Source organism: Epargyreus clarus, unplaced genomic scaffold (assembly GCF_041222505.1).
Source record: "Epargyreus clarus isolate Ecla_fem2 unplaced genomic scaffold, WU_Ecla_fem_2.2 ptg000018l, whole genome shotgun sequence".
In the NCBI taxonomy this organism is placed as follows: Eukaryota; Metazoa; Arthropoda; class Insecta; order Lepidoptera; family Hesperiidae; genus Epargyreus; species Epargyreus clarus.
This window is the reverse complement of record NW_027332226.1, coordinates 2,509,177-2,534,389: the sequence shown is the minus strand read 5'-3', so window position 1 is coordinate 2,534,389 and position 25,213 is coordinate 2,509,177. Positions and strand designations below refer to the sequence as shown.

The 25,213-nt window shown below is 34.4% G+C and overlaps 2 protein-coding genes across 3 annotated transcripts in view; one reads left to right on the top strand and one right to left on the bottom strand.

Moving 5' to 3' along the window:
• The window catches only part of fusl (transmembrane protein fuseless), a 46,871-nt gene extending 40,934 nt beyond the window's left edge, over positions 1–5,937 (top strand). For both annotated transcript variants that reach the window (XM_073082634.1, XM_073082635.1), the window contains 2 exons: positions 3,691–3,874; positions 4,225–5,937. In XM_073082634.1, coding sequence (XP_072938735.1) covers positions 3,691–3,874; positions 4,225–4,502 — 462 coding nt within the window. In that variant the 3' untranslated portion in view covers positions 4,503–5,937. The remainder of the gene's footprint in view (positions 1–3,690; positions 3,875–4,224) is intronic.
• Positions 5,938–15,456: 9,519 nt separating this feature from the next.
• On the bottom strand, positions 15,457–24,776 carry LOC140749895 (acylphosphatase-2). Its single transcript, XM_073083133.1, has 3 exons — positions 24,556–24,776; positions 20,360–20,486; positions 15,457–15,606 (listed from the first exon to the last, which is right to left on the bottom strand). The coding sequence occupies exons 1-3, from the start codon at positions 24,626–24,628 to the stop codon at positions 15,492–15,494; spliced, it is 315 nt and encodes a 104-aa protein (XP_072939234.1). The 5' UTR covers positions 24,629–24,776; the 3' UTR covers positions 15,457–15,491.
• Between the last annotated feature and the right edge of the window lie 437 nt (positions 24,777–25,213).

The following is a 25,213-nucleotide window of genomic DNA, read 5'->3' as shown; positions in this document are numbered from 1 at the left end:
TATTATGTTTGGTTCAATTGACCGGCATTAGTGGCCTTTGAACGCGATTGTACAGCTGACGCTGACCTTAACAAGGATTTACTGCAACTTTATTTATATCTCCAGCGCCTGTTGTAATACCAACTTCGCACTTCATTATCCTTATATCTACGAAGTTTACAATGGTAGTCAAGCGCTTCTGTGTGGCTTTGAGGGGTGTGTTAAGGACACATGAGAAATTCTTTCATAGTCCTTAGATCTATCTATTAAAGATAGATATATAAGAGATATAGAGACAAAGATATGAGATCTGTCAGAAATATGATGATGATGATGATACGAAATTTACCCTTACAAACTCTTAAGCCATAAATCACTGCCCAAATTAATATAAATGATATAAAGCTTATTAATGTAATCAAAATCATTTTTGGATAAAAATCAATTTTTATCCGAAATTATTGGTTTGTATGGCCAAAATAGTGAAAATTTGATAATGTAAAAGTCTTAATTGATAATAATACAAAATTAGCTTTCACCTACTCTTTTGATTGCAAGTTATAGCTAGGTGCATTCAATAAATAATAAAACAAATAAATCATTTTTTGATAATCATCTAATCATAATTTCATCATAGTGTGTGTGATGTGATGCGTGTGTGTATAATATCAGTGTTTTTCTTTGTCAATGTTTACCCGGCTGCAAGGACCAACATTACCCATGTTTTCCGAATGTAGGTATGTACAATTCTTCGATACGTTCTACAAAAACGGCGTAATTAATTTTAACATATTATGGAGGAGTCGTTAGATCGGCTTGGCAATCGAATACATCAAAATTACTAAAATTCAAAATGGAGTGTTTAATTTTTTTTGGCGCATGTGGGACTTATTTACGCAATTGGATTTTTCGTTTTTTAAAACAAGTTATTTGTAGTTTCTTCAGTACGTTATATTAGATGATATTTCAAGTAAGAATTATATTTAAAGACAATTGTCTAATAAAATATAGTCAAGGGAACTAGTTCATAGTGTTGATATTTCTCTGACGATAATAGAATATTGAAATTTACGATAACGTTGTATGCAAATTGATTGATAATAGAGCTACTTGGAGTCCAGTGCAATAGGATGACGATGCTCAAAGTTTCTTCAATTAAATTTAAAATATTTAAATAAACCTACTGATAAGACGTACTACCTAAGGAAAAGTAGTCAGAGTCGCCTTTAGATATTTGTAACATTAGAGGAGTTGATAATGTAGAGTCGAATTTAAAGGAAAGCTCTTTTTCTGCATTTTGTAGAGCATCCTGTTTTTCTTCCTAATGGGCTCATATTGTATATACCTTTCGGATAATTTATTAGAGTTATTATAACATAGAAACATTTAGATAATTACATGTGGGATATACCGACTGTTGTCCTACGGCCTCCTCTCAGAGTGAGAGTGCTTTAAGCCATGGTGCCCCTATTTGGTCAAGATTTCACACATATGTGATTTTTTTTTGCTCGCTATGTTTTCTTTACCGTTATGGTGTAAATAACATCTAATTTCTACTACTCATGAAGGTGAAAGTGGTAGAACCCTTTGTGGTTCGACTCCGGCGGCACCACCGCCACACTTATTTCTGCATAATAACAGCAGTATTAGGCGCTGCTGTGTTCCGTTTTGATGGGTGTGGTAAGGGAGACATACTTTTCCGAGGCGTTCCAGCTTAGTCCTCAAGGGTAGCGGCGCATCTGTGGCCGACCTCAGGTAGGAATATCTGATCCTATCTGGGGTTGATTACAGATGTCCATGTGCGGCAGTAAACACTTATCATCAGGAGGACTGCATGCTCGTCTGTTACTTCAATATTATAAAAAAAAAATCCTCATATAATTTTGAAATATCTGTGGTGCGTGCCTAAGATTCGAACTTCAGGCCCCTCGATTAAGAGGACGACTTTTAACCACAAGGCTATTGCCTTATTCATGTACATTGTACATGCTGTTTAGTCTCATCGATTTCATCAATTTCAAGAACCAAATAAGCACCTTTTCCTAGAAACATATACTGTGGCAAAAACAAATATTGATGAAGAAGCACCAATTTCAAAGTAGATAACCAGTTATATGGAAACCCTCTCACAATTGATTATTGGCGAGCAGTTCAATGAACCAATTGTTTACAATCACTTATCTACTCGTTAATTACATTTTGCTGTACGGAAACTTTAGTTGTGTTCCGAGATTTAATCTATCTAGGACGTTGTTAGCTGCACAATGAGCGGAAGGTAGTTAAACTCTTCATATTTCGCCTTTTGAAAATTGCTTCTACAGTGCTACTCAGTCACAGTTACTCTATTTTGATAATGACCGATGATCATTGACTGAGATGCCTATATATATGAGATGCCTATAGTTGAATATTTTTCTAAAGGCCAGACTAGTAATGGGTAGTAAAATTAATTGTTGATCAACCCTAGATGGATGTTGGTAATTTGTAGTAGAAAGTGTAGTATTTTAAGTTCTAAACTGTAACAAATAAATAGGACATGGACTGCAGTGTTACGTGCCATATAGAATAATAAAACCTCTCTTATACGAGTATACAGGCCCTAAATTCAAAAAATAGGCCTCAACTTGATCATTCAAATACGAGTTTTCTAGGTAAGGCTATTGCAAGAGTTGTTGTATATATGGCTTTATTTATCTATTAACAGGCCATCGTTTTACCTATTAGATATTTCCGTAATAAAAATATTTACAACTATATTTAATTACATGATCTTTAAACAAATATTTTTTGGCGCAAAAATATAATACCAATATAACGTGGCTTAAGTAAATACGAGTTAACTTATTTATAAACAAAATGACGTTATTATTTATGTTGTATTTTACTCACGTAGGTAAAAAGAAAGGCGCGAACTTCAAAAGAATAGCTACTAAATTTATCTAACGAGATTTATCTTTGTGTAGGTTCTTAAAACTTTGCACACCAAAAACATCATATTTGCACAGCACTCGGTTACGTCAACTTGTCTCTTCGAAAAAGTATGACACGAAATCTCCTACTTATAGTATTAAACTAATTCCTACACATAATCTGAGTTTGCTAAGACATCTAGTAATTCAAGTGTTATACGACTATTTATAAACAGACTTTATTTACAAACCATATCTTTGGATGGTGCTTTCCACAACTCGTCAAACAACAGCTATATTTAAACATGTTTACAAGTGATTACTTCCTAAGCTGTACCATTAAGATTTTAAGTAGTAAGGCCAATTATTGAGGGGCTTACGCTTCATCCGTGTGTTAATAAAGAAATAAAGATAAGGAAGTCGCACGTTTGTGTAAGGATTGCCAGCGGCGCCGTAACGCGAACCCGTCTGTCGATTTGTTTATGTTTTCTGATGCGAATGGGTCTTTAGGTATTTTACGAAGATTAACTTCTTTCTTTCCTTAAGTGCGAAGTTTTCTATATTCGATAGATTTTGATGACTATGGCAGTCGTGTAGATTATTTAATTAGACATATAGAATCCTTCAACCACTTTCAAGAGTATTGATCATAAATTAAAAAAAATGACTTAAGTGGAAGATTAAACAAAACATCCATATTTAAAATTGACAATGCTCGTTTATTAGCAAATTTATAACAAAATTTGCTACTAAACGGTGGTTATTTAAAAACAAAAAATAAATTATTTACTTTTTTCAACAGATAGTGGGCTACGCTTTGGTGGTGTTCACATTCGCGCTCCAAGCCCCGATGCGGTGGGCGGCAGCGCGACTACAGGGCGCTGCGAGACTGCTCCTAGCTGACGTGTACCACTTCGTCTCGTTCATAGCCACCGTGAACGTGTGGCGAGGCGTGTGGGGCTTGCTGGATATATACTTCTTTCCAGGTATGTACGCGACTAAAAATAGGGACTCATGTTTTAATACTTCTAGCAATGATTGAGATGTTTCCTGAATCCCTTCTTTCCATATTTTTAGACCCAATCATGCTTTTAAATATCTACATTTAATTAGTTAATAAAGTTATTATGTCGAAAATATATCTCCTGTTTCAATTAAATAAAAGTAGACAACAAATAAATATTAGACAACAAGGCAAATGTGTAAGGAAAAGAAAGTTCCTTACCATTTATAATAATAGTATTTTACAAGATTTTAAAATTACATTTCACTTTCTCAAAAGAATTTCTCATTTTAGAATTCATCGATATTAAATATAGATTTTCTTACATCACAGATACACCAAAACTCAGCAACTGGTGCTCACACATCATCAGCCTCGCGTTACTGATACTCCTCAACTGCTCCAACTCGGTCCTGGTGCGAGGAGTATACATCGACGCGGAGGAGCCCGCTGGCGACTGCGTCGTGTTCCCCTGCCACTACCTACGACTATTCTTCCACAAAGAGAGAACTAAGAAGAGACACAAAAGGGCTCTAGTCGCCGCCGCTGCTGCTACCAGGAAGACAGAGGAAGCCAGCGTCCCGTTACAAATCCCGGAAGAGAAAGTTTAAAGGGAATTGATCTTAAACAACATTGTACAAATACGAACTAAGTTTTAGTTTAAGCTCCCATCAATGAATATGAGCTTCAGAGCATTGAATTTGGTGTCCGAATGTCATTTCGATGGCCGTTTACGCAGCTTAAGATTCTATCAATCAGTGCGTCATTCAATTCAACTGCTATACATAATGTACATGTTTTTAATAAGGATAAACAAGTCAGAGATGTTCTTTAAAACCAGTGATCTTTTAATTGCCGGTCGTGTGTTTATTATGATGTTCTTGATTTACAATTTTCGTTCAATGTGATGTAGTCGTGCGTGATGCATGATTATCATGTCTAAGTGTAATGAATTAAGTGTTTTTATCTTTTACGAAATGTTATAGATAATAAATGATGTTTAATATTAAAGAACAGAGAAAATTACCAAATCATGAACGATATAGCTACGGCAAAGATTGAAGGGCGTTACAGGGCTCCATTCTAAGCCCATAAATATTTTATACCACATTCAAGATTGCTTTTATTACTTTATGATTTGAATGATGATATTTACCATAAAATGGAGGATAAATGGACTACCTTTTATTGTTTTGTTGTTTGTAGTAAGAATCTGTGAACAATGTTGTAAAGATAAAATGTGTTGAAATTGCTTCTAAGATAAATGCCAAAAAGAAACGAGATTATAAATGAAATTTTATCGTTAAAATTCCACTCTTTCGGTATCCAATTTTATTTATTGCTTTTATTTCGCAAAATCTATATTTCAAATAGGAATCGTACTTTAGACATAGTGACATGTTGTAAATATTTTTATATGCGAAATTTGAATAAAAATGTTACCGTTAACTTTCTGTTGTTTTTGAAAATCCTTGCCTACTTTAACATACTATATAAGTATGCTTAATATTTATTAATTCTATCAGTATTGGTGGTATTATAAGTTTTTTATAAAGTGTTATTACTAACACCTACACCATTTTGTAAATTAACACTTATACATTAGAGTAACATAAATTCAATTTCATATTTCTTCTTCTCGAAACCTTTGTTCATTATGTTCCGTATAGTTTTGAAGCAGTGTTTGTTACTTTTTATTAGCAACTAATGAGCAATACCTCCATGTTTATTTTTGTAATTTTTTCTTTTATTTTTAAATTTTTTTGGAGCTCTCAAATGTTCCGTTTACAGTTCTAACAGATTAAAAATATTTTTTGTGAAACGGATTCGGAGAAAATTGTCCGTTATTTATAGTTTTTGTTTCAATCTTGATTTTTGTTGTCCATTTAATTTAAGTTTGAGTAGGTAATGAAATCTAAGTCAAACTTCGCCTTCATTCCGCATCTTGTATAGAACAGTAGTTCGTAAGTTTATGTAAATATTGTCTATTTCTTGTTGTAAAGACGTCGGAAGTACCATTATGCAATAAAACAATTTTACCATAAACATGAAGTTTTAATTTCCTACCCACGAAAGAAAAAAACCTATAACCCGCCTAATTTTGTGCAATCAGCTCATAAAGCCAAACTTAAAAATAATATAAAAAAAATCAACCAATATAAAAAGTTGCCTCAAACATACGTTGGCGCTACTAGCACACCGGGCGCTACAGATAGCAAAGTATACAGATAATAATTAACACAATTATATTATGATTTTTAATTATAGATTTCCGTTATTTTTTATGAATGCATGTTAGGTAATATACAAAAGTATTTGGTTCACTGGAACATTCTACTTATGTCATAACTTTATGTTGCTTACGTAACAAATTATCATGATTTATTTTGGATAAATTTAATGCAAAGATTTATTGATTTATTTTTAATGAAGTTGCAAGAATTTTATAAAAATATCGCAGTTTGTCACGAATTGTGTTTTACAATTAAGAATCACACAGATTAAATTATTACAGATTAAATTTTGTACGTATAGTTAATATGTCTAGTGTTGTGTGCGTACTTGGGAACATACCTAAAATATAATAAGGTTTATTATATATGTTACATTAATTATGTCCAGTGTTATAAGTAATTTCACATGTAATTTAAGATATTATCATAAAACTAAAACCACCACCAGTGTTAAATTTATGCTCAAACATAACAAGGAAAGTGATACAGAATGCTTTCTCATTTCTATGAATAATAATTACAACAAGTAAATAACCATTAAGCACGTACCTATTTAGACAAAACAATACGATACATTAGAAAACTAATTTATTTGTACCCAAAATATTCAACAGGTTAGGTCAGAGTTATACTTAGTTACCCATATGTTTACAATAATACAACTAAGTTCATAAGCATGCAGTCCGCCTCATAGTAAGTGGCTGCTGCCACCCATGAACATCTGCAATGAACCCCATACAAAATTAGGTTACTACCTAGGGTTGGTCACATATATGCCGTTATCCCAGAATTATTTATTATTATTTAATTAATTATTAATTATTAATTAATTATTATAATATTGCCAAATTAATAATTAAAAAAAATATATAATAACAAAATAAAAAATAACTGATGATACATTATTAGTACACACGTATAATATATGTCTAGTTAAGAGTGCTGACAAATAGTAGTCACTTCAGAGCGCTGTAAAACCTTACCTATTGACTTAATAAAAAAATGTTGCTTATAAAAGTTGTTCTTCCAAAAACTAGCTACAAAAATAGTCTGAAGTCATTTTTTCGTAAAATGATCAAAAATAAAGTTATATCGAAAAATATAATTTCTTGACATTTTCGCTTATAACTTTTTTATTTATAGTTCTATGACAAAAAGTTACTGGACCAAAGTTGTAGAGAATTTAATTTGCAACAAAGAATGCTTATAATTTATTTATCTGATAAATAGTTTAAGAGATATATCGTAAAAACCATTTCAACCCCTATTTTCAAGATGGCGGCCGTGGGACAAGGGTGGCGACCCCACAAACTTGGTTTTAGCTTTATACTGACCCCCCCCCCCTACACTTCAAAAAATAAAATTGCGTCCTCAAAAAAACGCAAGGATAGGCCTAAAAAACGTAACATTTCAATGGACTACCTTCTAAGAACCCTCTAGGGATTTTATATCTACTCTATACGGGCCTCTAGGAATATTGATATTCCTACATTGATGTACTGCATCACATATAAATCGCATATAAGTGTATATCTCATATATATACATGCGTATTCGACCCTTGATCATTTGATTCTCGATTAAAATAAATTCTTGGGAATTACTTGGTGGCCACTTATCTAAATCCGCTGATTACACCGCAAATCCACTTAAAGGACAGCGCGTGCCCGTGAAAAGTTCTTATGTTGTCACTTAAGAAATGTTAGATATCAACATTAGTTGATCAAGAACGATAACATTAATAATATAAGGTTCCTTACATTATTTAATGTATTTTAATATAAAATAATTAATTGTATATGTTAGTTGCCGGAGTACTGGTTTATCAATATACTTAAAAAGAAAAAAGGTTTCCATAAGTTATAACTTCCAACTATTTCCCCCGAAGACTATTATGGTCCTCGCTAAGGAAATGTAGCATAAACATAGAAATTCATAACATCTGTAACTTACTCTTAAAAGTCTATCAACTTGTATACCTATTTTTCTACTAGATGCTGATTGAATCGATACATGCTAAACCTCATATGTAACTTTTTATTTTTTTATTTTTAAAATATAGAAGTAGCAGACGAGCATGCAATCCACCTGATGGTAAGTGGCTACTGCCGCCCATGGACATCTGTAATCAACCCCAGATAGGATTAGATATTCCTACCTGAGTTCGCCCACAGATACGCCGCTACCCCTGAGGACTAAGCTGAAACGCCTCGGAAAAGTATGTCTCCCTTACGAAATTTGTCTCCCTTCGAAACGGAACACAGCAGCGCCTAACACTGCTGTTATTAGGCAGAAATAGGTGTAGCGGTGGTGCCACCGGAGTCGAACCACATAAGGTTCTACCACCTTCAAACTTCTTATGTAACGTAACATATATTTTAATTAGCATCAATTCTTATACCATTTGAATGCAATTGAACCCTTTGTAGTTCGACTCCGGCTGCACCACTACCACACTACTTGCAGTGTTACTCGCTGCTGTGTTCTAATCCTTCAAGGATGTGACAAGGAGACATACTTATACGAGGCGTTCAACATTATCTGGGATTGATTCCTGATGTTCATGGACGCAATGAGCCACACACTGTCAGAAGAACTGGATATTCGCTTGCTTCAAGCACATAAAAACGTAAGATCTATTTCAATGATCGTCTATTTTTTTATTATTAGCTTGGGTTGTATTTATGTATGTTTGTAGGTATGTATCAATGTATGTAACAGAATCTTTGAACTCGATTTTACCTACTTTGAACGGTCCGATTAATTTAAATTTTTGAACAATTATCAAGAACCGGTGACAATACACGATTTAAATAATTTTAACCCACTCTCCCCATCAGGATCATCAGGAATCAGGATTAACGATTCCTTGTGCGATTTTAGCGTGGTTTTTAGTTTTTAAACTATAATTATTTATAAGCTCATCAAGTTCTACTTTAGTGACAGTGATGTAGTCAGTAGTAACATCAGACGTACTGCGTATTCATTAACCGACTTCCCAAACACCTATTTGTCGTATATATTTATTTTTACCTACATACCTTTCGTATATCATTCATAGTGGTACAAGCCTTGTCTTCCTATCAAGGAATCAATATCTTGGCGTGAGAGCGATGACAATCACACTGATAATCGGATGATAATGTTATTCCCCTCGTATCGTCCGGAAATCGGTGCAAGTCCAAGGATCAGGGTATTCCCTTCCGTGTCTGATCTGATTAACACGTTAATGGAATTCGAAGATTATTGATAATTTTCTATTTCTAGTTAATCGTAAATGTATTGTCTCATTAGTTTATTTCCAGACGATGTAGATTGTGATAAAAACATCTTGGATATATAATTGAAAATGATAAGCGACACGCGGTTCCCTTTGAAGCCCCGGTTGGCATTTTTTAAATTTTTTTATACAGCGTTCGTGTTATACATTTTTTTCTTATTTACTGGGAGGAAAAATCTACTTAACCCTCCAGAAAGTGTGTTTAGAGACAAAATATTTCATAAATAGGAGGACTATAATTGTCTGTCGATCAATTCATCCCTGGCGGCTAGAACCCAACACACTTCAATTCCAATCAAGGTAAAGGTTTTTAACTAATACATACTGATGATAACTGAGGTAGGCCGTCCCCTGAAGCACGGAAGTACGCATGAAATTTTGCCAGAAGCTGCACCAATAATATCATTTTGAATATTTAAAAAAACATACCTACTTTTTTTCCTATGCTATTAATATAGTCACTACATTTTTTTATAAAAAAAGAATAGTCTATGAACATCTGTAATCGGTCCCAAATAGTACAGTGGCGTTGCTGCCCATTGTAGCTGCTCTTTTCGTAATATAAGATATAGAATAATTATATTATTCTTAACTTATAATAGCGTTGTTACAGCCGTAGCCCTGAACAAGGGAAAGGTCTCATCATTAACCCATTACTGTCCCACTGCTGGGCAGGGGTCTTTCAAGATTTCTCAGCTCTGCAGGTTTCCTCACGATGTTTTCCTTCACCGTTTTAGCAAGTGATAATGAATTCCTAATATGCACATATAATTGAAAAATCAGAGGTACCTGGGATTTGAAACTCGACCAAGAGGCCGAGTTAACCACTAGGCTATCAGTGCTTTTTATATAGCACCTTTAAATTTAGCGCTAATCTAGGTATCTACATAGGCCTTGACCGTGGCACGGGGTAAAGAACCGCGAAAATCGAAACGATAATATCCTTCAATAGATACCAATAATTATTTAAGATAGCACCTTATCTTAATGAAACATAGTTATATCTTCAAAACAAAGCGTGCCTGATAGAAGAACCCAGTTAATGTCTAGTAAGTTACAGATGTTTCGTCACTACTAGAAGACTCCTATTTTTCAGATCATTTTAGTTAAATGTTTCTATCTAACTAACTACTTGCATCATAACTGGCCTACAAAGTAAAGCAATGCTTAGCGCGATCGGGAGTCGGATGGGTGGCTAAATTTCTGACTTCTTTCCTCTGACTCCAGCACCACCGCCACACCTATTTCTACCTAATAACAGCAGTGCTAGGCGCTGCTGTGTTCCGGTTTGAAGGGTGTGGTAAGGGAGACGTACTTTTCCGAGGCGTTCCAGCTTAGTCCTCAGGGGTAGCGGTGCATCTGTGGCCGATCTCAGATAGGAATATCTAATCCTATCTGGGGTTGATTACAGATGTCCATGGGCGGCACTAGCCACTTACCATCAGGTGGACTGCATGCTCGTCTGCTACTCTTATATTATAAAAAAAAATGAGGGCACACTTAACTACCGCCTTCATTTGTCTTTGAATCAGTCATCAGTCGGCAAATAGTTCAGAAGGCCTTATAGACACCAATACAAAATTTAATACGAGTTTGCCATTAATCAACAAGCTAGAATATTGTACAGACAGTTTATCAGCATTTTTAAAATAAGACTAATAAAAACTAGTTCATATAAATATTATTTATCGAAATTACGTGATTTTTTTGTGAATTTACCACGAGTTACTGAATTTTTTTTTTTTTTATAATATAGGAGTAGCAGACGAGGATGCAGTCCACCTGATGATAAGTGGCTACTGTCGCCCATGGACATCTGCAATCAACCCCAGGTAGGATTAGATATTCCTACCTGAGGTCGGCCACATGCGCCGCTACCCCTGAGGACTAAGCTGGAACGCCTCGAAAAAGTCTGTCGCCCTTACCACACCCTTCAAACCGGAACACAGCAGCGCCTAACACTGCTGTTATTAGGTAGAAATAGGTGTGGCGGTGGTGCCGCCGGAGTCGAACCACAAAGGGTTCTACCACCTTCAAAATTCAATTAGTTCAATTAGTACCTAATGGTAGTAAAAACTAGTAATTTCTTTATCAAGATTTCCTAAACACGCGTATGTGTAATAGGATTAATATAGATTTTATCTCCATTTTCCAATCACTCTAATTTAATAAAACATTTTAAAAGAAATACTATCGTATTAATAGTCGAGGGATTTTATCGTTCATCAGATGGCCTTAGTTTAAATAGTAAAATTAATAAGATTGACGCATCTAATTTTGTCTTTAATATTTTTGACGACCTGCGCAGCGGAGCGGTATCTCCATACGGGCCCGACGGGAAAAGGGTCCCGGGTTTCATCCCCGGCCAGGCAGGTATCGAAACGATGAATTCATGTTTCTGGGTCAGGGTCTGGGTGTTTGTGTATTTGTCTATGTATGTGTTCATGACACCCACGACACAGTGATTCCTAGTGTAGGGCTGTGAGTGTAGAAGGCGTCTTTTTTATTTTACAAATTAGAAAACTTTTGTAAACAGACCGTTTGTATAATAAGGATGATACATTCTGTCGATGGCGTGATGATCACGAGGAGCGCTTATAATCTGTTGACGACATCAAGATAACGTAAAAGTAATCATCGTATAATCGTTTCTTACATAAGTAATTATAAAACTTATATATTTTATACTTTTCTAGAAAGAACACGGTAGGACTAATCCTGTATATTTTCCAGGAGGAATTTTTGTAATAGTATTAGAAAAAAAACTTGGGGAAAGTTACTCGAATGACTACGGTAGGTAAAACGAGCCCAGGTCTTAGTCAGGTGAACAGATTCCCTGAATGAGACAGCTGGAATCAGGACCAGTAAGAGGTAGCACTAATTAATAGGCACCTATGTTCAGCAATGAACCTCCAACCGCTGATAGAAGATGGACTGGACCTACAGCTACGCCCATAAACAGATAGATACATTTTGGAAGCTGTTTGCATTATATAAACTTGTATTAATTCATATGATATTGAACACAAGACGAATTCGTACACGATTTTCGATAATCTCTATTGCACCGAATTTCCAGTCATAACAAATTATGTCACAATACTTATATCACCCTTATCTCCACGTATTCGCACCGTCTAGCTGATACTTTATCTTATTTTTATATGGATATAACGCGAATACAAGGTAGACGAGACCACCTGATGGAATATGATTGACGATCATCTAAAATCGGGACTTGTTTGCCCAGATTCCATACATATTTCGCAAGTCAACCGTCTGATGATAAGTTGTCCCGCCGCCTAAAGACATCTGGGATTAATCCTAGATAAGATTGGACTCTTACCAGTCAACTCATGAGATAAGATGAGATGATGTGATTTAGGTGAAATGCCCCCAAAACATAGATTTAAGTTTTTTTTTATATAATTTAGGAGTAGCAGATGAGCATGCAGTCCACCTGATGGTAAGTGGCTACTGCCGCCCATGGACATCTGTAATCAACCCCAGATAGGATTAGATATTCCTACCTGAGGTCGGCCACAGATGCGCCGCTACCCCTGAGGACTAAGCTGGAACGCCTCGGAAAAGTATATCTCCCTTACCACACCCTTCAAACCGGAACACAGCAGCGCCTAACACTGCTGTTATTAGGTAGAAATAGATGTGGCGCTGGGGCCGCCGGAGTCGAACCACAAAGGGTTCTACCACCTTCAAAGTGTGGATTTAAGTGTAGCAGAAGTGCCGCTGAAGTCAAACCGCGAAAAGCTTTACCATTATCTATTATCTATTACCTTTATGAACTCATTAACGCTCATTAACGCATTTTTGTTGTATTTTAAATAATCTTTATATAATTTTTTACTATTAAGAACGCGCTTTATTTGTAACTATTATTATTGACACTAAATCCTTGCTAATACTCATAAAAAATTAAAGCTAAAATTAAAAGTTGAATTAAAAATATTTATGGTTTGACATCACCAGTAGAGTTAGCTTTACCTAATAAATGTAGAATTTTAGAATCATTCGCAGAGTTTCCACATTGTTTACATACACGTCTATTATTGATAAACTACCCAAATGATAAATCCTTTCTAAGAATAAAACCTAATTATAGACGAATGGAAGAAAACCGGAGTTCTATGGCCTGGAAGTAGTGTTGAGACGAAATCGTTGATAACTCCGACGTCCTTATAAAGTTAAGTTAGGGTTGAAGTTGGTTCAACAGGGTTAGTTCTCATAAATTTGTCAGTTCATTGAGAATGCTATTGACAATATATCTTGAGTTACGTGCGTTATCTTGCACTAAAGAGGGTATGGGTGTTGTTACAGGATTTACTTGTCTGCGGATTTATTTTTGACATACAATCAATCAGAATTATCAAATTGTTATTTATAGCAGCTTTTTAATCCTTGGTGCATCGATTAGCAACAATTATAGTGATTTTCTTTGGATATCTAAAAGAGTTTATATGAGGGAAGGAATAAAATCCGAGATAAAGTCAGAAAAGAGAAGGCTCATAGACAGAGAAGTTGTTCCAAATTGGTATAGTTTATGAAGTAGAAAATTTTATGATTTTATCTTTATTTATTTATATGTAAGTTATGACTACCGTCCATGGACATTGGAATTGGAAATTGGAATTGGAAACCTAACTGCTTGGCCACAGACGCGATCTTGCTCTTGAAGATTTAATTACTGACTTGCCTTGTTTTACTGACTCTTCCTTACCACGACCTTCTGATCACTGTAGAGACACTGCTGTTATGAGGCAGACACAGGTGTAGATATGTGAAAAATCTTTAAAATAAACAGAGACTTTGAAGGACTACAGGAAGGTATAAGCGTGTTCATATGTACGGAATACCTACCACATCGCAGACTTGTCGTAAATTGTAAATTGTTTCTCGATATTGTTTATGACGGTCTTATCTCAGCATGGCGTCACTGTAGCAGTTAAATCATACAATGCAGATTAAACTGTTAATTGAGTCACTTGGTATGCCTACAGCATTATTGTTGTTTATATTATTGTCATTCAAAATAGATTCAAATGGAATGCCGCTGAATAACTGAAATAATAATAAATAAATAAAAATAAAAAATCCTTTTATTTCATCCAGAAAAATAAATTTTACTAAGTTAGTTATTTTTTGTTAGTATCGAAAAAGTTATTAGTTTATTATGTAATAGTTACAGTTTCATAAAAAAATAATTTGATTTAAGATATTTTAGTATAATTATTCTGTAAGAACCCCTCTGCAGGTAAAGGCCTCTTCCAAGTTGAGAGTCCCTCCTCCAAACTGAAATAATAGAGCGTCTTTAATACTTACATATATCATTACATAACATATTGTCATTAATTAATAAGCTCATTCAACACAAACAGTGTGGCGAGCGTCAAGCTCACCTGGGCGGAGCCAGACGGAGCAACGCGCTAAGAGGACTTTGGTTGCGTTCCTTTGGAGATCCTTTGGAGATGAGATCCCGGAGCCCTCTACGTAGCGCAGCGGACGGATACTTGTTAAGTGCGGTTAGAATCCCACATAACCCTGCATCGTTCCCACGGCACCTGGTACCTTCTGAAGGTTTTCCCCTCGTAAACAAAAAAATAAAAGGGTCCGAATGTCCTTGCCAACTTTCCTACATTTAAAGAAAGCAGTAGGAAATAAATTTTGAAATATGTCCTATCCCCTACAGCTACAAGTAGCGCTTCACCTTATTCAGACTCGTAGCAGCTTAATCTGTTTAATATGTTTCGACTTATAATACACGTCAAATACTTTATGTTAAATAAGGAAAAAATAATTAAAGCTCATATAGTTTTCTTGCATCTTCCAAAACTATATATAAGGTGTTTTAATAAATTCCTTATTTTTAGCAAGGCTTCTAAACGAACGAAATGTAAGCTAACTTTTAAGCATCTTATCTATGAACTACATTGGCCACTTAACTGTACGTAGCATTAGTTAGACTGCATTATCTACTACTAAACCTAAAGTCCACCTGCTCCATCCATCCATAACGTCAAAAATAAAACAAAAATGTGAAATCGTAAAAATGTTTATTTCACGTCACAGCTTCAGAATCGTATGCTAAAGTTGGTGTAGGCTATCCTGGTGGTATACGCCCAGTTGGTCAGATCACACTTCTCGATCTTGCATCCTGGGGAGCCAGTGGTACTCAGCCAGTCAATCCTGAAAGAACAAGTTTTTAATTTTTTTTTTACATATAACATTTTTAATAAAATAAAGAATACGTTTTTAAAGAATCAGAAAACGAGCATGGAGTCAGTCAGCCACTTGTAGGTAGCCATTGTCGCCACTAATCAACCATCAAAATTAAATCAACCCCAAAAGGATTAAAGTTACAAATTGATTAAAAGGTTTTGAGGTCGGCCACGGGTGCAATAATAACTAAGATAGGACGCTTGATAATGAGTCCCTTCACCTCGACCTTCAATTTAAAATACATAAGTGCTTTCCGGTACATAAGGTCCGGTTGTGCCACCGGAGTCGAACCACAAAGGGTTCTGCCATCTTTTGATTCCATGGTAGAGTTTATTACACTAAATGTGGCAATGACCACTTACCATCAGATAAACCGCATATCCATTTCTCATTGGCTTTTATAAAAATGTCTCTCAAGTAGTACTTAACATTATTTAATAATCTACATGAGTATTCGATCGTATTTAATAATTATCCAAGTGTGAGTCGAACTCTGACATGGAATATTCCGTATCACTATTTTGTTTTCTTGGTATTAGCTATAGAAATGCATTAGCGGTGGTCGTTGAATCAACGAACTAGTTAAATCAACCGTTGATTCACTTTCAACGAATCAACGTTAACCCAATAGAAATTAACTAGTTAAATACGTCAACGACGTTGAACGGAACGTTTCGTTATTTTCAACGTAAATTGTATTTTGTAACGGTGGTCGTTGAATCAACGAACAAGTTAAATCAACCGTTCAACGAATCAACGTTACGTCAACGACGTTAAACGGAACGTTTCGTTATTTTCAACGTAAAATTGTATTTTGTTTAGAATTAAACTTACGTTATTTTTTTTTATAATATACGAGTAGCAGACGAGCTTGATTGTCGGTATAATAGCATAATTTAAACTCCAATTATGTAGAACATATCGAACTATTTCCTAATAAATAATTATAATTATCAATTCTTGATATTGATATTTAATAACACGCACTACGTCAAATTGTTTCTAAAATAACATTTACCGCACTTCAGTAGAGAAGCGTTGATCGTTGCAGCATAGTTAAAAACCGTTTATTATTGATGCAAGTTGAAATTAGTAACACGTTAACTCGTTGACGAAATTAACTAGTTGATCAACTAGTTGATCAATGGAAATTAACGTTGACGTTTCGTTGACCGAAAAAACTTCAACGACCCACCGCTAAAATGCATGCATTTCAGTCTGCGTTCCGTACATAGGAAACCATCATTTATATATTTTTTTGTTCATCTGAAAAAAATGTGTCTATCTATAACGGTTCAAGAGATAGAGCCCTTGACAGAGCCGTTTTTAGCCTTTGGGTACGGAACCCTAAATTAAAAAAAAAAATAAGCAGGATTCTGATAGAAGTATATAACATAACAAAACGATAGGATATCTATATGACGGATGTTTTATGAAATTCGTAGACTGACACTCAATAAAAACTTATCGGAACGAAATTTATAATCCATATTAAAATGAATTGATAAGAACTTTATTTACGTACCAATATATCACTTCAATTAGTCTGGCTATTTTTATCCATGCCTAATATCAACACTCCTTGATTGATTGTGTGATAGAAGTTCTAATCTAATTTGTAAGTGGCTTCGCTCGTTTTTATTATACAAGAGATATTGTACACATCTTATGGACCGTATTATTATATCAGTCACTATACACAATAGTCACATCTATTTAAGAAAAAAATATCTACTGTTGGTCACCCATCAGTTCCCGACCTCGGCCAACGTTGCTTAACTTTGAACAGCTTTATTTAATTTATTGACTTTTTTCATTTGTTTTGGCCAACACTACCATGGTTCGTTAACCTTTATAATAAATGAAAATATTGCATTGTCTATCTCATTTAATAAAATACCATTATACCAAAAGCACTTCACCTATGGTATTTTTGCCTAATAACAAAATATTAAGTGCTGCTGAGTTTATTTTGGAAGGATTTGATAAGAGACACCTATTCAGTCCACAAGGGCTAATCCTATCTGCAGTTAGAAATGGAAGCAGTTATAAAGTTATAAAGGAAAAAGTCAAATTTATTTAATTAGTAAATACAAAAACAGGAAAATGCAAATCTGATTTATATCCGCCACGATAATCAGTTGTATTCCATTTAGATTTACGTGGATTACGACACCATATCAATACTCGACATCCAAAAAAGTACCGTACAGTCTGCGACGTAAGTTCGCCCTCATTTGATACTGTTTTTTTAATATTACTGTGTTACCTTTTTTATATGTATACTTAGAAATTTTTTGACGTACTGTTATGACGTCACAATGATAGTGTGGACAGGTGGATATGAATATGCATATTTTTATTCACACTATTTTTTTATAATATAGGAGTAGCAGACGAGCATGCAGTCCACCTGATGGTAAGTGGCTACTGCCACCCATCGATGCTGTGGTCTACCCCAGATAAAATTAGATTCCTACCTGAGGTCGGCCACAGATGCGCCGCTACCCCTCATGACTAAACTGGAATGCCTAGAAAAAGGATGTCTTCCTTACCACACCCTTCTAACCAGAACACAGCACACTTAACACTGCTATTATAAGGCTGAAATAGGTGTGGCAGTGGTGCAGCAGGAGTCAAACCATAGATGATTATACCACGTTTAAAATGTGCCGGAATATTCCACATTTTGCCAACTAAATCAAAAATGTGGATAATACTGACTTCATTGCAACTACAATGCAATTAGAGGGGATGATGCGTACGATGTCAGTTATTCTATTGCATTTTTTATAACAGAAGTACCAATCGAGCTGTCCTCCCGATGAAAAACGGCTACTGCCGCTTATCGACATCTATAATCAACCCCTCTTTTAGGCAAAGCCCCCCTTTTGACGGTAGTCCTACCGGAGTTAACCGGGGTCGAACCACAAAGAGCTCTACCACCTTCAAACGTTTTTGTAGTTACCACAACAAATAGCATCATTTCTATTCACAACTTACTTTACATTAATATGCTTGTTCTTTTTTACCTGTCTGCGGGGGGTAATAAGTTTTTGACATTATGATGTGATAAGATTATGGTGAATGTTAATGCCACTTAGACCCAGACGTCAGATTTGGTAATTTTTATTTTTATCCCAATGTCATCAAGTAAATCCACTTAGCGTCTAGATCTCTTAATCCGTAAATATAATCTTGACTTGAGGTAGCAATTTATTTGGAATTTCATTTGATATGCAGATGAGTAACCTGATAACGAGTTTTGAGACAAATGCTTGTACGTCACTAATCTAATCATGCATTGTCATCAACACTAAACGTATATTCCAAACTTTTTTTAATATAGGCGATCTGCTATTCCTGTATTAAAAAAAGTTTGGCAAAAAGCAAAGCATGCAGTCCACCTTATGGTAAGTGGATACTGCCGCCCATGGACATCTGTAGATATGATAGGATTACATGAGGGGGCCACAGATGCGCCGCTACTCCTGAGGACTAAGCTGGAACGCCTCGGATATGTATTGCTCCCTTACCACTCAATTTGGTTCAACAATTATTAGATGTATTTTTCTTAAACATTTAAGAACGTCTTTATATTTATAAAGATGTTTAGGTATGTCTTTGAATACAAATCAATAAAAAGTAACTACCGACAAATTTATCGAAAAATAAAGAAACAATTAACCAAATAAAGTGATTGAATACATTTTTTACTTGACTATTATTCCTTTGGGTCATTGACAATGAATTGAAAATCAATTATTCCAACAAAGTAGAGTCCGTTCCGGAACTAATCGATAAAGTTAGTACGTATTTAACCTCTATCAATATAAAGACTGTAATGGTTCTAGTTAAGGCTTTTAGTTAAATAGGCACCAATTTTTGATCAATAAAGTTAAACGTAAAAAGACGTCTTATTTTTTACGAACTTCCAGTCAACAGTTTTTTCAAAATTTAAGCAATAATATTAGATATGTTTTGGATAATAGTAATAAATATACTACATACACTACATAATATAAATACTTTATTATTATTAATTTAGCACGCAAACTGTTTTTCGACTTAAGGTACCTTCCCCATGAGATAGCATTTACGACACCTATTCCCTGTAATTGTTATACTTGTTCTCTTATACGATTGGTAAATCTAGTAAAGTACATCATATTTAAAGAAAAATCTTATATAGGCATCAGTGTATGAGCAATCTAAAGCCGTATATGTAATAAAAAATTTTGACATGTCGCTTTCGGACGTCGATAGATTTGCAATTGTTTACAAAAAATATATTTTGCTGCAAAAACATGTGGCAACCATACTGAAAAGCAGTCTATATGACTCTTTATAAAGTTCTTTGCAAACTCAGCCGGTTCAAAATAGGTTCAATCGTTTGTAAGATAACAAGTTGAAAGTAGTAGAACTCTTTGTAGTGACACCTATTTCTACCTAATCATAGTAGTGATAAGCACTGCTGTGTTCTGGTTTGAAGGGTGTGGTAAGGGAGATATACTTTTACAAGGCGTTCCAGATTAGTCCTCAGGGGTAGCGGCGCATTTGTGGCCGACCTCACGTAGGAATATGTAATCTTATCTGGGGCTAGTTACTGATGTCCATGGGCGACAGTAGCCGCTTACCATCTGATGAACTACATGCTCTTCTGGTTATACTTCTATATTATAAAAAAAGTTACAATAGAATCTCAAAATAAAATACTGACATCTGATCCAATTGTGACTTGATGCCCTCCAGTTTGCCAACAATGGTGCCCTTCTTGGAATTCTTGACCCATCCCCCAATGCCCAGTGTCTCTGCTACCTCCTTGCAATACTTTGTGAAGTAACAACCTGGAAATATAAAAATATTATCTTCATTAACCAATCAGCACCTGTGCCTACCCTAAGACAAGCGCCGCCGTTTTCTGGTTTGAAAGATGTCGTAAAGGACATAGGTACTTATCCAACTTAGTTTTTTGGAGTAGAAACGCACTTGTGGTGGACCTCGAGTAGGACTAATCCTACTGAGATTTTCTGGCGATTTAACGAAATTCTTTCCTAATCTATATAGAGTTTATTACAGTTCCCATGAGTTTTTAAGTTTTTACAAATATTACTGTTTTGGTATTTGTTAACGGAACAGAATAATGGATTGAGTAAACGTAACAAAAAATTATGGGATGTTTTTAAAACTCATGGTAAGGGTACAGATGCCCCTGGGCGGTAGCGGCTTTACATCAGGTTATTACATTAAAATCTAAATTAAACCCCCCTACATCATCCACGACAAATTGCTGTGTGATCCGCCTAAGGTCATCTAAAAAAGAACCTAATTAATGTTGAGTCCATCAACCATAACCTTGTGTCACGCCCAAATCGCTCATTGACAACGACCCAATTAGTATCGGTATCAGCTAATTATATCACACGTCTCAACTCGATCACCGACACCCGTTGCCTAATTGCATTGCTTTTGTTTTTACGTTGTGGAAGAAACAAGGAAACATGCAGCCAAATCATCATCAAACTTTCATTGAGGAGACTTATATTAAGTTTATCGCACATGCTATGCTTCCTATGAAGACAATCAATGTCCCACAACAACAACAACTAAACTAAGTGCTCATAATGCTACGAGTATAGTATTTAAAAGTGGTAGGAATAGTGATGGTTCTACTTGAGTGATACCACTACCTCACGGATTTTGACCCTATATCAGTGTCAAACGCAGCTATATTCTGCCTTAAATGGTGTGGTGTGGTGCTTCTTAGTGCTCTACCTTACAACTCTAACGCATTTAAATAACGTGACTTATGTCTTGCTTATATAAAGCGAGTTATTTAAGTACGTACGAAAATATTTTTAATAGGCACATAACTTTCGTGTGTTTAACATTAGACTCACATAATCAAAAGTCATGCTCAATTAAATACTAAATTTAGTCGAAAACTGAAAAGTAACATTAGATTGAGATTTTTTATGTAAGGCTGGTTTTACTTACTTATTTATTTTGTAGTTCCCCAAAAAAGATCAGAATGAACAATAAAAAAGTTTATCTAATATAAATTCTACAAAACATCAAAACACAAACATGTCTATCGACAAATTTTAGGTAGCTATCTTTCATATTAGATAGTCATTAGCGTCCGGAGTCTGTGCCAAGCGATGCATGTGATTTCACCTATGTATGCGAAAGTAGATGACTGGACGGCATTGAAAACTATTTTCAAGTCTAGTCTAGACTTTCTGAAAGTAATATTATGTAATGTTTCATGGTTACAAAAATAACCGATTTGAAAAACAGTGCGTTTCAGAAGGATGTAAAGATTTTCTGAATGACTTTACATCTAGTTATGAAACTAGCAGACCACATTTGAGATTTAGTTGTTTTATATGAGAAATCGAATAAAAATTTATAAACCAAATGTGGTTAAAAAATTAATAAAATCTAGACCTCGACTACAGTGCCTTATATCAAGTTCTAGGATAACTACGTGACTCTATAAGAGCAATAAAACTTTACCAAAAAGAGGATATAATTCGCGGAACACACATATTCTTTATTTACCAGATAACACCACAAAAAACATTATAATACGTATCTTGCGGATAAATTGATATAACACGTCAAAAAACTCATGAAAAAGATCGCTTTACATTTTCAAGCTTTATATACGAGTATTATGTAAGTACCTCGGGTAAATCTTTTTGTAATTATTTTATGTTATAAAAATTTATTGATGAACAAAATACCAAACTTTATTTACTGTTAAGAAATTGTTAAACAAACAAACGAATCAGACCTTAAAATAGACCAGAGAATACATAAGAAATGATCAAAACATGATTAGAAATAAGACAAATAAAGATAAAGTCAGTTAGACAATCAGATACGTCTTCCGGCAATACTCTGATAGGATTCCACGTAACCGTATTCCTGCTTATCAACAAATGTGCATTATGATTAAAATGGAGATAGAAATCACACGGTTGCATATCGTACACTTTACGCAAATAAACAACTGCAAAAGAAAACATTTTCCGAGCGTTTATATGTAGGTACATAATTATGTCTTATATATTACTAAAAAGCTTATGCCCAAACAGTTTGACAGATTTTAAAATATGAGATGCCGTTAGATTCTTAAAAAAATTAGGAGTTACATACGCTAACTTTTTAAACAGTCGGGATTTGTTCTTATAATACTTTCTAGTTGCCTTTTGTTAGTTAAGCGATTTACTTTTTTGTTTGGGAGCTACACCAACTACGTAGTAACTATGTGTTTAGTTTACGCACAGCAGAAGTAAATCTATCGTTTGTAGATCGTTTGTTTGTGCTAGTTTCTTTTAGCAAGTATATTTTTTTTGTAATTACAATACAGTGCTAAAGATTTAGTTTAGTTAGTAAACTTTAATTAAAAAATATCATAACTATTTATCGAATTTCGACGACAATAGTTTAAAAGCTAAGTTACGTTTATTTTACTTTTGGCATAAAAATGACATCACTGTTTAAATATCGACTGATCCCTCATAATCGTAACGAATCGATATCATTTGTCATGTACATTTTACGTAAAAATGATATCACTGTTCTATCTCATAAAATAAACCGACGTCTCGAACTACACTTTATTTTAATACCACCATAAATAAAATGTAAGTAATCTGCAATGAATAATGACTAATCCGCATTTAATTGCTTTGATAATAAGATTGACAAATTAGTACGTAAATTTGAAAAGCTACTGATTAATTTGATATATTATGTTCATGATTTCAAATAAAAGTCACTGGTATTTCAACTATTGAGCGTCTCTTTTCAATGTTCCTCAACCTCCCTAAGAACCCTACGTACCTAATATTTTTCAAAAACATCGGTCATTATTAACCTTATTAGTGTTGAAAAATGAGGGGGAACAATTTAAGGAACAAACAAGAAATTTTTCATAAGGTTTTTAGAGGTAAATGAAATCTCTTAAATCCATAATAAGTCAATGTGAATGCCGGAGGTAATCCACTTGGCTTAGTAGGACTTGGATTGCGTGGCTTTATTATAATATAGATGTAGCAATCGAGCATGCAACACCTTTGAAAATGTATATTGTATATTTATATAAATTAGAGTTGTTATTCAGGTTTACTGAACCTGGAGTTCGAACCCGGGTCACCTCATACCCCAAGTTCATAGCACTAGGTAACTATTATGTAAAGTGTATAAAAATCTCAAAAATACATCTTCAAGTATTGCACTGTTGCATATTAGGTACTATCTTATCGAAATTAATTACTTTTGCAGTATGTACGTCACAAAAAGTAACTTGATTTTAACTTGTGATAATTGTGCATCAAGATATCACAAACATTGGATTAATAACCGTGAAATTTAAACAAGTAAATTATTATGTACATTGTTTTTAATAAATATGCAAACTACTTCAGTGTGAAAAAATAGAAATAATACTGTGATCCTTAAATTTATGGAACTAGTCGTGGAACTCGGGTATCAGAACTTCATAGTACCTGGTGTGTGCGAACCTGTGTACGAATAGAGGAATGGTAGCTAAAATTCAAACCAAAAAAGTACGTAGCAATGACTTAACAGACATTTCCAATTATATACATACATATAACGCAAAGCTAGGGTCTAAGTTACACTAAGAAACTATCATGTATTTTCAGGAATTCAGGTAATATACTAAATGGAATATTTAAGGGGCTGTTTTAGATTTCTACAATTCTATACAGTCAGTCTGTAAACTACCGAAAAGGACTTTTTGGAAAATCAGATAAAATAAATCGAATAAATAATTTCCAACAATAAAGTAATTTCGAAATGTGCTTTGTTTTATGTTATATTACCTACTTATTTAATATTTAAACTTTTAATTTGTTACTTCTTATATTATAAAAAACAAACCTTGCACCTGGCCATACACTTCGAATTCAACCGACGCCAACGTGTTAGCATCCATAGAGTCCTCCGCACCCATTTCAAACACGGAACACAACCACAGACAATAGAAATTAAAAAAACAATTTACAATATTTTTTTCAGTACGTTTGCGTAATTCTAATACATTTACGCGCCCTATCTGGCAACGGACTGCCGCCCGCCCTAGTGCCAATGGCACGAGAGGCGTCCCAGTTTATCGTTATTTACAACATGTTATTTATATACTTACGTTCAAGTGGTTTTCGAATTGCAATCGTAAAATCGACTAATGGATACAGAATTGCGATTCACTATTGATGTTTAAGGCTAATGTACGATTGGGCGAAATTGTTTACGCTTTGCATAGATTAGTAAAGATACTTCGCCGCCTTGAAATTGAATGAAGCCACAAACGGCTTATTAGCAAGTTCTTTTTTTGAATTCTTGACAAATAAAAACATTTTTAGAGAATATTTACGAATAAATAACTAATACTGCGTAATTTACATAATAAATAAATAATTATTTCAAATATTTTAGGGACATTTTAGCACGGAGACGTGGCAAAACTTTTTTACGCAAGTATTTCAATTCTCAAAACTGGGTACATTTTCTTGTTAGGAGTGAGTAATCTTTACTAATC

Bases quoted from the DNA above. Each gene is read 5' to 3' on its own strand.
- LOC140749895 (XM_073083133.1), bottom strand. From the start codon at position 24,628: ATGGGTGCGGAGGACTCTATGGATGCTAACACGTTGGCGTCGGTTGAA. The intron at 20,487-24,555 runs GTTTGTTTTTTA...TTATATTTCCAG, and splicing joins AGTGTATGGCCAGGTGCAAG to GTTGTTACTTCACAAAGTAT. The intron at 15,607-20,359 runs GTCAGTATTTTA...TTGTTCTTTCAG, and splicing joins AAGTCACAATTGGATCAGAT to GATTGACTGGCTGAGTACCA.